Source organism: Dipodomys spectabilis, unplaced genomic scaffold, assembly GCF_019054845.1.
Source record: "Dipodomys spectabilis isolate Male_0828 unplaced genomic scaffold, ASM1905484v1 ptg000089l, whole genome shotgun sequence".
Taxonomy (NCBI): Eukaryota; Metazoa; Chordata; class Mammalia; order Rodentia; family Heteromyidae; genus Dipodomys; species Dipodomys spectabilis.
This window is the reverse complement of record NW_024870766.1, coordinates 15,849,480-15,865,873: the sequence shown is the minus strand read 5'-3', so window position 1 is coordinate 15,865,873 and position 16,394 is coordinate 15,849,480. Positions and strand designations below refer to the sequence as shown.

Below are 16,394 nucleotides of genomic sequence, written 5' to 3'. Positions count from 1 at the left end.
ACCAGTACATTTTGTGAATTTAGTTGATTAGCCATTTCATGTCAGTAAAAGCCAAAATCAGTTGGAGATGCTATCTGCTGTCATCCGGGCATTCCATGACATTTTTCACTCACTAAGTGCTGTGGAGCCCCCAAACATTTTCTTTAACCAATTGCAATTTTCAACTCTGTTCATTTTGCTACTGTAAAATGAAGATAAAGAGATAAATGCATTTACCCACTGCTGCACTTGCAAATGTGATCTCAGAACTTGAAATGAGTAGGCCACTCTTCTCATATATACATATACATATGCTTTTTATTGTAAAAATACCGTACAGAGGGGTTACAGTTATATGATTAAGATGAGTAAGGTAATAAGTACATTTCCTATCAAGCATTGTTACCTCCTCCTTTGTTTTTCCCCTACCATCGCTTCCCTCCCACCTCCCCAACTACTCCCTAAGACCCCCCCACCCGCAAAGTTGTAAAGTTCATTTTCAACATGGTGTCTTGTACATCTCATTGTTACAACGGGTCAACCTGTATCCTTATTTAAAGGTCAAAAGCTATGTACATATGACCATATGATGTTAAGTGAAATGAACCCCAAGATAGGGACACAAGTGGTTTTTTCTTTCTTGCTATTATTTTTAATGTATTTATAATGTCCTATGTGATTTTTTGCTTCTTTTGTATGTTCTTCCCCCATGGTATAACCCCTGTTTTCACTGTATTTGATTCAGTGCCCTGCATCTTGTGTATACATTTTTCTAATTTGGGGAGGGGAAGGGAAATAACAAAATGCTACTCTCTTCTTTATGTTTACTTATTTATTTATTGAGAGAATGTCAAAAACCAGATCCTCATACATGCTAGGCAAATGCTCTACCATTGACCTATATTCCCCCTCTCTTTTTCTAATAAAGAGATTATTTATAAAATTTTTGCCACATATTTTAATAGTATTTTAGTAACAGGGCAAAGTTTGGGCTAAAAGAATATCAAAATAAAATTTGCAAGGAAAAGTATAGAATGAACAGCCTTGGCTCTCCAGGTTCATTTAAGTTGCTGTACCAACTTTTCATATTTTAAATTCTACTTGATTACTTTGGTCACTGGGTGGTAGGAAAAAACCCCTCCATAAGACATTCATGATTACTATATTGTCAAAAGCCCCTTAAAGAAAGCCTTTTATTTTCAGAAAGTAAGATATAAAAGATTAATAACTTTTCAGACTAAAATTGCATACTTGATCTCAAGATTAATAAACAATTCCTAATACTCCAAAACAGATGAATCAACTGTAAAGATAGTGCTTCTTGTTTTCTTCCTCTTTCCTATTTTTGGGCAACTGAGAATTTTATTAATATGAGTGATAAAGATGAAGAAATGAGAATCAAGCACTGCACTATCCCTCAACTTTTCTTTTGAAGAAAAATAAAGTTGAATCAATGACTAATAAATCCTAAGCTCACCACCCGTTAGCCCAAGGAAATTGAAATTTGGCCATATTTCATGTAACTTGCTGTTAAATAGCAAATGTCATGGCTATGGAAGTTGATCACATAAGTAATGTAGCACCATTTATTATACTACCAGGATAACATTGAAGACTCTTTAGTATAGTTAATGCACTAGCAGTAGCAATAGGCATAGTGCTTTTAACTTATATAATAACATTATTTCATATAAACTATATTCAGAAGTATTTCATAGTTAATCTAGGAATCTCTTCATATAAAAATCAATCAATTTATGTTAGGTTCAAAAAAAATTCTCTATTGGTTTTGTGTCTCCTTGGATTTTTAAGATCAAATCATCCAAATGGAAATGCATGAGAACTTGAGCTTATCTAAATGTTCTCCTAAAAGGAGCCAAATTTCTTTTAAAATAATTTTATTTTACATAGTTCTCTAATAACTCTGGTAGGGGAAAGAACAGAAAACAGAGGTATGGGCATGGTGGGCAGAATCAAATTAAATACAGAGAGAATTTCCTCTTCCACTTTGATGCCAGTGACTTTTGGAATAGATAAAGAGAAGAGAGGGAGAATGCAGTCAAGGGTTCAATCAATGTATATCTTACAAAATTAAGAACAACGAGGGAAGGAGTGCATAAGAGATGGATGGCTAAGAATTTTGAGAGTTATGACACTGATCAAGAGACATTCATAAATTGCTTTGGTGAGTAGCAACTCCTTTGTACAACTACTTAACGATAATAAAAATACATATACAAGAAAAGAAATTTTTAGCAGCACAACTTATAAAATATCTCTTTTGCTCTCCTCTCATTACTTTTCTTGCTTCTTCATTGAATTTTGAAGCCATTTGTTTAAAGCACATCTAGGCAAGTCGTGTTGCATGTCTTTCAATATTAACCTGTTAACTGAGTTCTGGCAGAGTGATAATCTTATTCACTTGTTTTCCCTGACAATTCTTTTTTTTTTTTTTTTGTCCATCGTGGGCCTGAGCTCTGGGCCTGGACACTGTCCCCCAGCAATTCAGCTCAATGCTAACACACTACCACTTGAGCCACAGCACCACTTCCGGCTTTTTCTGCTTATATGGTGCTGAGGAAATGAACCCAGGGCCTCATGCATGCAAGGCAAGCACTCTAGCACTGATATCCCCTAGCCCCTTCTGATAATTCTTGAACAATATAGTCTTCTACCTTTATGCAGTGGTTACTTGAGTGCTAACAAAGTGCAAGAATATGTCTAAAGATGTTAAAACATAAAAGAAATCAAAGTGAAACAGCCTGCTATACCTACATCAGTAAAGACACAATTATGCACTTAACTGATCAGAGCCTGGAATCATGTGAAATATCCCTTACTGCAGAACGTAGCACTCAGAACCCAACAAAATAAAAGCCATAATTTTCATCTCATTTGGAGCAGAGATGATTTCTGCTCCAAAGAAAAAATAATGAAAATTTTAAAATAAAGTTAGACATGTTAAGGGGAGATATCAGTTAAACAAATTTCTTCAAGTAAGTAGGAAATTTAACAATTTGGAAGTCCATTTCTATGTTCATAATTCTCATTCCTCACACCCCCTTCTCTCTCTTTCCTGTCTTATTGAGAAATAGCCACAGGTTCTTTGACTGGTTAATGTGAAGTATACAATTCAATTTTTTTGTTTATTTACAAAGCAATGAAACCATTATCATAGTCAATTTTAGAAAACAATGTCATGTCTTTTAAGAAATCTGGCAGCCTTTTGCTGTAGAGATTGTATTTACTTCTGAAAATAATATTTTTCTGTTTCTTTACTCTTAATTTTGCTCTTTAAATTTTAGTCTTAGTCTTCTTAAGACTACTAAACAAAGACTACTAAAACATTCCCTTTGAGTCCATACCTGTTGTAAGACCTAAAGACAGGAGTTGAGTGGGCATTTTACAAACATAAAATGTAAAAACAGTAAAATGGCATTTTGAGAAGTTTACTATTCATGTCTAAGTCACAGCTTGTTCTCCACAGGGGAACAGGAAATGTGTATGTTCAGACATATTCATAAAAATGGATGAACAATTACATAAGTACAGCCTCTTTTGATGGATCTTTCCTTTCCTTGTCTTTCTCAAAGCCTAACAGCTTTCCTCCTTACTTTCCACCTGTTCTTCTCCCTTCCCTTCTTGTCTTATTTTTGTATATTTCTTTTTTCCAGACTACCACAAGCCTAAATACAACAACGGCTTCTGTCCTTCAGTTTTCCATTGGTAAGTGTTTTTAGCAATTAAAAAATTTAAATTGAAAGTGTTTGTTTTAATTGTAGTGTGTGCTTTTTTTTTGTATAGTGCCAGATGCTTTTTGATTTAAGTTCTAAATATTCAGTGAGTAATTTAAAACTTTTAAAAAGTGAATCAAATGTTTTTATATTTATATATGTTGTTCTCATTCATTTCTATCAGTGAATGGTATTTAAAATGCTACAAATAATCAAACATTTTAAGTGGTTTATATTTTGAATGCAATGGGTTAGTTTAGTGCAGCATGCCTTATTAGTTATATTTTACCAGATTAAGATTGATATCTGTTCAATTTCCTGGGTTCTGACTAATTGGTAGTGAAAGAGGTAATTATTGGTGGCTGAAAGAAAGCAATTAAGGCTTCATGTCTGACACGAGTAATCTATGTTTAATTTTGACATAAGTAATGAAAAACTGGCTATGCATGGCAATATTTCACTTAACTGCTTTTGTATGAAAGCTAAAAGTTACTACCCAAAGCACTCATTAGCATAAGATGCCCTTGCAGTTTTATTGTCTATTCAGCTCCTTCATAGTTTAATTTTCAAAGTGTGTGTTGTGTTGTGTATATTAAAAAGTAAGTTGTAACACTCCCATGGAAAAAAAAAAAAGATCCTGTTTTTTCAACCTGGCTTCATTGATGTCTCTCCATTGCATGAGCACTGCTGCTGTATGACTGCCACATCCAGAACAAGCTCTTTCCATCTTCACCTCCTGCTTTGTTGCTCCACCATTAGCAAAAATGTCACTTTTCTCAGGAACCTTCTATTGTAAATTGTAAGTCAGTGTTCTTCAGTCAGGAGCTACCGTGGCTGTCTAAGGAAATACATCTCTATCAATATGCCTTGTTTGGCATATTCAATTGTCCTAAAGTATACAGTGTACAGCTAAAGAACAATCACAGTGAGATTCCTCATAATGCAAATGTGTGTTTACTCAAAAACTTTAAAAAAGCAAATAAAATTGTAGAAAGAGGGTTAATAACACATAGTGTGATCAGTCTACTTAGAAGGCATTTTAAAAAGAAAGAATTATGTGAAACTGCACGATTACATTTGGGTTGCTTTCTTCTTACCCTGGTAGTGTTAACTACGAAAACTTGCAGACAACTCAGAAGTCCATTTATGGTCATAAAAGGAATGTTAGCACAGTAAAAAACTGTTTTTTAAAAAAGAGAGAAAAAATGTATTATCGTATACTACCTTTTAAAAATATATATTTTGGGGCTGGGAAGGTTGCTCAGTGGTAGAGCGCTTGCCTTGCATGCCTGAGGCCCTGGTTTCGATTCCTCAGCACCACATAAGCAAAAAGAAAAAAAGCCGGAAGTGGCGCTGTGACTCAAGTAGTAGAGTGCTAGCCTTGAGCTGAAGAGCTGAGGGACAGAACCCAGGCCCAGAGTTCAAGCCCCACAACTGACAAAAAAAAAAAAAAAAACATTTAGTACTTTCTGAACAGAACAAAAATGAAAGTCATTTTTAAGTGTCTTGACAAAAAAAAAGCTTGTTGGGGGTGTTGTTTTTGGTTAGTCATAGGGCTTGAACTCTGGGCCTGGGCTCTGTCTCTGAGCTCCTCAGCTTAAGGCAAGCACTCTACTACTTGAGCCACAGTGCCACTTTTGGTTTTCTGGTGGTTTATTGGAGCTAATTGCTGGCTTTGAACTGTGATCCTCAGATCTCAGCCTCCTGAGTAGCTAGGATTACAGAGGTGAGCCACTGGTGTCTGACAAAAAAAAAAAAGCTTTGTAGACTGTAGCATGAGCAGTGCAGTACTAAATGAAATAACTGAAGTATAGTAGACTGTATGGAGAGTGCAAATAGTACAATTCTTTAGAAAGATTAAGTCAAAATCCAACAAGATAAGGACCAGGAAGTGGGTACTTGCAAGAAGGGATGAAGGGTAGGAGAGTAGAAGAGTGATGCAGGCAAAGGGGGAAAATTCAGGAAAGAATCTATTGAATATACCACAGAATTGAGAAAAATAAGGGAAGGGGTAGGCCAAAGGGTGGGGTGGTGAAGATGTTGACAGGATAATAGAGATCAAGATGAATTGTGCCCATAAACTTCTTTTTTAAATGGCAACTCTTTCATACAACTACTACCCATTGGTAGAGAGGTGGGGGGGTTATGGGGGGTGGGATATGGGAAGGGATAGGAAGGGGAAACAAAGGAGGAAGCAACTATGCTTGATAAGAAATGTACTCATTATCTTGCCCATGTAATTGTAACTCTTCTGTATGGTATTTTCATAATAGTAATAAAAAAGAATACAAAAAAATTAAAAAAACATTTTTAAAAAAACTGTAGCATGACAAGTAACCTCAAACTAAAAAAATAAGTGTGTCTAGATTCATTATGCTAAAAACAGGTAAAGATAAACTGAATAATTATTAGCAATTTATACTGTTTGTTTCCTTGTTTAGTGCCAGTTTAGTGGCTTAAAATCAGGGACCTCTTATTCACTCTGCTTGCTCATGGTTGGTGCTCTACCACTTGAGTCATAGCTCCAGTCTGGATTTGGCTAATTAATTGGAGACAGTCTTTTGGACTTTTCTGGATGAGCTGGCTTTAAGCTGCTATGGTCTGATCTTAGCCTCTAAGAGGTCAGGATTAGAATTGTAAGTCACTGGTGCTTAGTTATTTTATTTTTATTTTTTTAGACAAGACACATTAAGTTCACACATTATATTTAAGCAGTGAAAGAACACAAGAAAATCCACTTATGCTATGTCTGAAAATTCCCCTAGTATTTGCCTTTTACTCAAAGAAGGACAGATCCAACACCAAAACCAAGTCTGGTTTTGTGAAGTGACTCTATTTCCTTACCTTTCAGTTGTACCATTTACAATATCAATAGAAACAGAGTACATGAAAAGGGATCGAGAAAAGGTTAGAGAATGTGGGATTAGTACTTGAGACCCAAATCCCAAGCCTCTAAATAGGCCAAGGTTTTAAGACTAGATCTGAATATGTGAATTAACAATAATCCTTATTTTACTACAAACCAGAGAACTGCAGGGCAACTTGTGTTGTCTGAAACATGGATTTGAACCTTGATTAGAAGATAGAAGACAAGAAGTGTAACTGAGCTGAGGATGAGTTAGAATGAATAGGTAGGTAGATAGGAAGGTAGATAGACAGATAGATAGACCAGATAGAGAAAGGGATGGTAGGATCACAGTTATACATTTAAAAACCTTTTGGATGACAGCCTTGATATCAAAAGTAAAATCTTAATGTAGCATTGACAATGAAATAGAAAATGCTTAGTAAAAGTTATAATTTATTATATAGAAATTTCATTTGAAAATATATTGCCTTGTAAGACTAAAAATTCTTAGGAGGAAAAAAGTTTAGAGTGGCAGAAAACCTATTAGCAAACCATTAGTTGTATTGTGTATAATGTAGTATGGTGAATACATGAACACAGTGGGCAGGACTCCTATCTGTATGGTAGGAGTGGGTATGATTGGCAGCATTTTGTTCACATGCATGAGGACTAGACTGAGGCATGCACATAAGTTCTGAAGAAATGTGAGGCATCCATCCTGAGCTTCACAAGCCTAGTAACCAAACACTAAATTAGTAACTGAATTTACTAGCAATTCATTTGTATTTGGCAGAAGTATATGGAGTGGATTTATTTTAATTACATGTTGGTGGTCAAATATTTATATCTCCTGCATCTTGTGAAATTCTCCAAATATGTGCTATCAGTGTAGTTAAATAAGATCCATCGGTATTAATGTAATTTCTTAGGAATTGCTTTAATTTGTGAAAGGTTATGGTATGGAAAAATCATTTGATGTTATATAGGTAATTTTCCAGGCAATTCTACCATTGATTATTACCTCAGTGATGACTTAAAGTCATAATTAAAGCCAATAGAGCCACAGTTGGAGAAATAGTGTTAATATTTCCATATGGCTTTTATAAACATTTTCAATTATATGACAAATATTATACTAAAAGAACCCATCATATATATAATGCTTGAATTACTAAAGGATGTTTCAAATAATGTTTAGCCACACTGCTCTCCTAATTCTTTCAAATATACATAAATATGTGTATTTATACACATGTATATGTAGTGTGTAAACATACTACATGTCTGTGTACATTGTGTATGTACATACTGTGCATTCATGTGTGTACAGCATATTCATATACATAAACATAGGCACACATATATAAATAAACATACAGATTATCATAACCAAATGACTTTTCAGGTTAATGCATCCTGAAGATCTAGTTTTGCACATTGGAATTCATCAGATTACCAATAACTAAATCATCTTGATATGTGTCCTAAAATATTCTTAAAAGAACTTTTCATTTTTTCCACTTCAATGAAAGATCTTGTATTCATTTCTGTGCTGAAGCATCGATTTGCGACAATCCTCCCTTGATTCATTAGATTCAGCTTGTGGAATTTATGGTTGTCGCCTTAGGAGCATTTACCCATTTCCTGTAGATTTCCTCTGGGACAGGAAGAAAAATTTGATCTGATGCCCTTGCAAACCATTATCTTACAGATGCCTCCAAACTCTTTTCCCAGGCAGGATTCTGGGTCTAAAGGAAGTGCTGGTAGTGTGTTGTATTTGTTAAACATTTGCTCAACATTGTAATAAAACAATATTTTTACAGCATTTAATTGTGATGGAAGGCATAGGATATATGGAGTATGAGTTCTCTTGACATTGTCCAATTGTTACAGTGGAGAGTATATGTAAAAGTCTTGAGGTGCCAGGGACCAGTTAGGCTCTGCAGGGTTGTACAACTCACAGAAGCTTCTTGACAAGGAGTATCCCTGAACGTTCCTTGAAAGAACAGATAAAAGCATAAAGTTTTCCATAGATCCTATTGCGCTTCAGTTAATTCATTTATAACTGCTTGGGTGCAACCCAGAATGCTTACTTCTAGATTTATAGGCACATTCTAGTTTTCACTAATGAGGGAAACCATGCAACCTGTGCTTCTCTTGATCTGGCTTACTTCACTTAACATAATCTTTCCATTTCTTTTTTTTAATTGAAATACAGAGGGGTTACAATTACATGGGCAAGGTAATGAGTACATTTCTTATCAAGCATTGTTGCCTCCTCCTCTATCTCCCCTTATTATTTCTTTATGAATGGTTCAATATCATTCTTTCTGATGGATGAGTAGAATATCATTGTGTGTGTGTGTGTGTGTATACATACCATATTTTCTTGATCCATTCATCCATTGAGAGCCATCTGGGCTGATTCCATATCATGGCTATGGTAAATAAATCTGCCCAAACATGATTGCTTTGGTAACTTTAGTGTATTCTTCTTTGTGCTCTTTTGGATAAATGCCCAAGAGTTGAATTGCTAGGTTCTATGTTTAGTTTTCTGAGGATCCTCCACACTGATTTCCAGAGTGGTTGAACAAGTCTACAGTCCCATCAACAGTGTAATACACTTCCCTTTTGGCCATATCCAGGCTAACATTTGTTTTTGTTAATTTTCTTGATCATGGCCATTCTAACTAGGATGAGATGGAATTGTAGTGTTGTTTTGAGTTGCGTTTCCTTTATGGCCAGAGACGATGAACATTTTTTCATGCGTCTGTTGGCCATATTTACTTCAGAAAAGTCTGTTTTTAAGTCATTAGTCCACTTACTAATTGGGTTGTTGTTTCTTTGAGTATCCAATATTTGGGCTCTAATTATATTTTAGATATTAGACCTTTGTCTGATGGATCAGTAGTAAAAATTTACTTCTATTATATGATCCTTCTAGTTAGCTTGTTAGCTATACCCTTTTCTATGTAGAAACTTAAAAGTTTGATGTAGTCCCATTTATCAATTATTTCTTTTATTTGTTGTGCTTCTAGATTTTTACGTGGAAAGTTTTGGCCTGTGCCCAGGAGCTCTAGTGTTTCTCTTACCATTTTCTTTAAAAGTTTCATGATTTCTCACTTTAATAAGGTCTTTGATCTATTTTGAATTGATGTTGGTGCAAGGTAACATATGAGTATCTAGGTTCAGTTTTCTGCATATGGATGTCCAGTTTTGCCAGCACCATTCATTGAAGAGGCTGTCTTTCTTCCAGCCTAAATTTTTGTCTCCTTTATTGAATATTATATGGCTATAGGTCTGTGGATTCATTTCTGGGTTTTCTATTCTGTTCCATTGGTCTTCAGGCCTATTTTTGTGCCAGTACCAAACTGTTTTCATTACCATGGCTTTGTAATTGAGTTTGAAGTTTGGTATTGTTATTCCTCCAACATTTTTCTTCCTGCTAAGGATTGCTCTTGTTATTCTGCATCAGAGAAAGTATGTGCATAGTTGAGTTAAAGGAAGACTTGCTATTTCTAAGAGAGAAACCTGCAGTGAGTCACTCTTCAAGAATTTACCCAATAATATGCTTGTTCAGTTATGTTCAGCCTTTTCTTCAGGTTAGGTTTCATTTGCCAAATGAGAGTTAAAGGTAATGCATTTCAAAACATACCATAAAGAACAAGCTTTGTGGCTTTGGCCATGAATGCCTTGCTCATCTTGGTATCCCAGAGACTCTCAGTAAGTTGATACTCATAAATATTTCTTGTCAGAGTGACATGTAGCCATTACAGTAACATCATAATATATATAACCAAATACTAAATTGATATGAGCTGGGTGCCAGTGGCTCACACCTGTAATCCTAGCTACTCCGGAGGCTGAGATCTCAGGATTGAGGTTCAAAGCCAGCCCAGGCAGGAAAGTCCATGAGACTCTTATCTCCAATAAACCACTAGAAAACCAGAAGTGGCGCTGTGGCTCAAGCAGTAGAGCACTTGCCTTGAGCTGAAGAGAGCAGGGACAGCACCCAAGCCCAGAGTTCAAGCCCCACAATCAACCAAAAATAAATAATAAATAAACTGATATGATACAGACATTTTGCGATAAAAATGGATTTGAAGGAGATGAACTGTGAACCACAATAGAAAACAATACAGATGAAAATTCAAAATCACCAATAAAACTCTACTTTTAGTGAAAGTAGACAGAAATATATTCCCATGTGATAACTGAGTTAACCAGGATCTGTTATTTATTCATTTATAGAATCAGTATTTTTCCTTAGGTTTTATTTATGGATGTCCTAAAAATGTATAGGTATTCTTTTGTGTGAGGGGTATTGGGGGAGGGGGTTGTCCTGTGCCTATAGTTTTTTCTGCTTTTTTGTTTTGCTTATATCATCTCAAGATGGAGGAAAATCATGGAATCATAAACATTTCATATTTAAACATTAAGGATTGAATGTGGCATTAGGCCTGAATTCTTCTCTTTCTGTACTGTACTGACGGAGACAAATGAGAACAAAAAATAGTATGAAACTACTTTTAAAACTAAAAACTAGAAAATTACAAAGATACAGGTAAACTTAATTGAATGAGAAGATTGCTTTCAAAAAAGCTGGCATTGTCTTTTCATAGATAGATGACAGGAATAAATTGGTACTTGTAAGAGATAATGTTTTACACAGAATAAGAGAAGCAGTTTGTTTTTCTCTTGAGCCTAATTCATAAGCATCTTAATTACTCAGAATTTGAAACTCTCAACTACTTTAGAGCAGGTAATTCAGGAAAAGGAAAAATTGAGCCTTCCATACTTCAGAGTGAATTATTGCATATTTTCTCTGTGGACTTACTGAAATTGTATATTATATTTCAAATTAGAGTCTCATTTGGTTTCAAGCCACTTTTCTTGATGTACTAGTTAGACCATGGAGAATTTATCATGAAATAGTTAAAGCTCCTCTGGAACAGTCGTTTTATAAGACTAAAAAGATCTCTAGTGATATCAACTCCCAACAAATATAATTTTTTAAGTTAAAAAATTTTAATGGCATAATCAATTTAATGCCTATGCTTTAGGGGGTTAAATAAGTATGATATTCTTAGATATTACAAAATACGTTAAAAGTAAATTAAACAATTTTCAGCTATTCAGAGATCTACATTTATCTAAATGGAAGTATTAATAGGTAGAATACTTCAGTGTTATCAGAATTTATTAAAATAGTATGGAAAACTACCTCTCTATCCCAGAAGTGACCTATTCCTTTTGAGGAATTGTGTACTTTGAAAGAGTAATTTAAGGGAATATGAATCTATATTCAACATATATACTCTTTTTGAAATGTACATATATGTCATATGCACCTCATCCTAAAAACTTAAGTCCTATTGGCAGAAGGCAATATTCTAAAATGCTATAAAATTCTATTAAGCATAATGTTCTGAAACATTTTTGAGGTTCATAATAAGTGTTTCTGAACAATGAGAACTGGTAAGTAAATAAAATATAGCCTCTATGCTGGAATGAACAATTTAGAGTACATGTTATACCCTTTCGCTTAAGATATTCAATTTCTTACTTGACACTTAAATTTATTCAAAAGTATGAAAAGAACAGTAATTCATTCAAAAGTATGATCTTATAATATTTATGAGGGGTGTTCTAATAGAAGGGACACAGCAGTAGGACTATAGAATAAGGAGGAAATTGATCATCAAACACTACTTCTCCATGAAAACTCATTCTGTTGTCCCAACCTGATGTCTTTGAACCTTGGCTTCTGAATTTATGACACTTGCTTCACTCTGCCTTGATTTATATGCTGATCATTTCTGCACATCTGCTTTCATCTTTTATAGCTCAGGTATTCCTTGAGAACCAAAGAGTATATATGCATTTCTCTTGGTATATAAGACTTGCTCATAACTAGAATTATCAAGTTTGATATGAATCTAATTATATTCATGCTTTGGAAAGGGACTTACTGCTGTTCCCCACTTCTGACTTCTGAGACTTGAGAACTTTCTGAGTGAAATCTATGGGCAAGATTTAGAACTTCATATGAGTCAACAATTTTCACTTTCTTATTAATTAGTCAAAGACTTGATCAGATACTCTCTACCAGACTCAAGATATTTATGCACTGTATTATGTATAATATCACATATGTGCATTCACTGTGAGGAAACAAAAACCCAAGATTGTTACAGCCTTCAAGAGATTTGTTATTAAGGTCATCATATGTTTAAAAACATCATCACATTATACCCTATAAATAGGTGCAATTAGTATGTGTAAATTAAAAATAAAATAGAATAAGAAAAACTTGTTATCAAATGTGTGCAGTGGGATATGGGGACAGTCAATGTGTGGGAAGAAGCCAAGTAGACAGAGAACATATATGATGATTAAGGGATGCAGAGTATAGTGGAGGTGGAAGTGTCTCTTCTCAGAAGGTCCAAGAAAGAGAGAGAGCACAGAGGTAGGCTGCATGGTACATCCTAGAGAGTGAGTATCACAGTGAAGGCCAAGGGATGGAACCTTGCAGGGAGAACAAGGCAAAGTCCATTCTGAGAACTGAGGAACAGGCAGATCCAGACAATAACAAGGATAATATATTCATGTGTGTTTGACAAGTGGAGGATGGTTGGGTCTTAACCTTTGCTGCCCAGGTCAGGATTAATCAGAGAAAAAGAGCCCATGCATGAGCACTCAGGCATGTGTTATATTATGTGGGCTCTGGGGATGGGAGGCCTGCGTAGTCAGGAACTTGACAAATCTAACATATTTTGCATCTCTCTTCAATGTGTTTCCTCCAGCATAGGCTCTGGCAAAGATCTTTACTGTGGGCTTAGGAGGAAAAGTGAGAAGAGTTTGGGCAGCTGGTTGAGGATGGTATGGCATTCCATACACTGGGAGAGGATGGATTTCTGTCTTTCTTGTGATGGGAGGAGCAATGTCAGTGAACAAATACAAATATTTTGGAAATGAGGGAATGGGAAGGGACTGGAAAGGAGAAAGGCACAAAAGAGGATGACAGATGTTCATTTTATATCCTGTGGTCATTGTCCATCTGCCATAAACTGGAAGAGATTTCCTAATGAAGTTTGGGAATTTTAGTCAGGGAAGTGACCCAGGGACAAAATATTAAGTACAATAAATCACATACTGTCACATTTCTGCAAACAGAAGTGTTTGCGGTTCCAATAGCCTGTTTGCTAATAAAAGCAGTAAAAATAAAAATTATTGCTCTGTAGTAGTCTCATTTTTAAAGTAACTAAATACAAAACAGAAGACAGGGACCAATTGCTTTTAAAGCTTGGCTGTTTCTGTATTTTATAAAGGAGATTTTTTTCAGATTTAAAAAGAAACCTGAACAGAATACTTTTGAGAGTTCTTATTGATTTTGCTGATCTGCTTTATTTGACCTCTCATAATCCTTAATATCAGTTGCTGTAGATCTTTAAATGGAAATTTTTGTTCTATTCAGGCCTTACAACACTGCTCTTGAAAAAAGGTTTCCTCATTCACAAGTAGGCTAAATATCCCCATAGGTATTTTTAGTAGGCAAAACAGTTATAAACTCTAGTTTTAAATGTTTGTTTGTCTGATAATTCAAGCTGACGAGACCTTTTAGGTATCATTTCTCTAAATTGATAGTTTGTATTAATGAAATCATTTATCTTCACTTCCATCATCACATTTTACAAAATTTGAATTCATCTGCTCTTGGCCAATATAAGAACAGATGAATTTATTTCCCCTCATGCAGAACAGAATAATTCTTAATGAAAGTAATCTCTGAGGACTGGGTGTGCTCAGGGTGCTATGGCCTTAGACTCTGTGGGCTCGTTTCAACCACAAGTCCCATCCATGTGATGATGTGAGAACAAGCATGCCTCCTGTGTGGGCTGCTACATGATATTATCTGATGTAGTAACTGTTTTTTCTTGTTCAGCTTTTTACTCATGAATCACATTACCACTACTGTGACCAAGGTCTCTGAATCTGAGTAAGACAGGAGTCCCTGCCTCTCTATGCAGGCACACAATGGGCAGCTCCAGCCTGCATTTCATGAAACCCAGAAGCTGTACTGCATGGTGGGATGCAGATGCACTTTCAAATGTGGAGGTTACAACTGAGAGTGTGCTTACCAGGAGCAGGGTGGGGTGGGAGTGGTGGCGGTGGTGGTGGTGGTGGTGATAAACAATTGACTGAGCCAAGAATATGTTTTTCTTATGTAGCCATTCCTCATGAATTTATTTTACCTATTATCTGAGAACTAGTAAAATAGCATACTCAAATTCTCATCTTTTCTGGTAGATTTTTCCAACTTGTTTTGGGTTCTGCATTCAAAGTACTTTGTTGATAATAGTATATACATTAAGAGTAATAAGAGCCATTTTCATTGAACAGTGTTGGGCATGAAACTAGATCACTACTAAAGAGCAAAGATCATTTCATTTTTATACAGTCTACAACTAATGGAAATTTGTATAGATATGCTTACGTTATAAAATAGCACACAAAGGGCTAGGAAGGTGGCTCAGTGGTAGATTGCTTGCCTCACGTGCCTGAGGCCCTAGGTTCGATTCCTCAGCACCACATAAGCAGAAAAAGCCGGAAGTGGCTGTATGGCTCAAGTGATAGAGTGCTAGCCCTGAGCTGAAGAGCTGAGGGACAGCGCCCAGGCCCAGAGTTCAAGCCCCACGACCGACAAAAAAAAAAAAATAGCATGCATAAATACAATAAAATCTTATGTAGTATAGGTCTTATGTACTAAAGGAAGACTAGAACAAATATTAAAATTAAGGTAACAGCCAGATGCTGAGGTGTAACCTTGTAATCCTAGCTACTTGAGGGAGGTGGTGATCAGCGTATCAGAGTTTGTTAGTTAAAAGCCAGTCAAGGCAAAAAAAAAAAAAAATTGGCATGACTATCTCAACTAATGGCTGGCTGTGGAGACATATGCCTCTATCTCCTCTATAGGGAAAGCACAATTGCTGGGCACAGTGATGCATACCTGTCATCCCCAGCCACGTGGGGAAGTACAAGTCAGAGGGTTACACAACCTAGGCTGCTGGCCAAAAAGTGAGACCCCCACCACAAACATGACCAATGCAGAAAAGAGAGTGGAGGCATGGCTCAAGTGGTAGAGTACCCACATAGTAAGCATAGTAAACAGATGCTCAAAAAACAGTCTTGAGTTCAATCCTCAATATGGTCAAAAAGAAAAAAAAGAAATAAAACAACTAAACACACCCTAAAAAACAGTAAATAAGCTGTTTTAGAAATGGCAGCATTTTAACTTAAATTTGGGAGCCATATTTTAAGAATTGCTCATAGGCTTGCTAAATATCAAGATACAGTAGGTTTGTTTAATTCCATAGGCCAAGTGAGTTCATGCTCTTAGAATTTTTTGGCAGACCCATTCTCTCTGACCACAAGGGAATAAAGTTAGAACTCAACACCAAAAGCCACCAAAGAAAGTCCAGTATCACATGGAGGCTGAACAACACACTGCTGAATCATGAGTGGGTCATGGAAGAGATTAGAAAGGAAATTCAAATGTTCATGCTATTCAACAAAAATGAACACACAAAATACCAGCTCCTCTGGGACACAGCAAAGGCAGTACTCAGAGGCAAGTTTATAGCTCTGAGCTCCTACATCAACAAATTGGAAAGATCTGAAACTAACAATTTAATGACACATCTAAACCTCCTTGAAAAAGAGCAGCAAGATAAACCCCAATCTAGTAGACGGAAAGAAATAATCAAAATTAAATCAGAATTAAATGAATTAGAATCCAAAAAAACTATAGAAAGAATCAACAAAACAAAGAG

General features: G+C 35.6%; 1 protein-coding gene across 2 annotated transcripts in view; it reads left to right on the top strand.

Moving 5' to 3' along the window:
- Positions 1 to 16,394, top strand: part of Reln (reelin) — a 452,156-nt gene that overhangs the window by 222,637 nt on the left and 213,125 nt on the right. For both annotated transcript variants that reach the window (XM_042684785.1, XM_042684786.1), the window contains exon 8: positions 3,654 to 3,705. In XM_042684785.1, the coding sequence (XP_042540719.1) occupies positions 3,654 to 3,705 (52 nt within the window). The remainder of the gene's footprint in view (positions 1 to 3,653; positions 3,706 to 16,394) is intronic.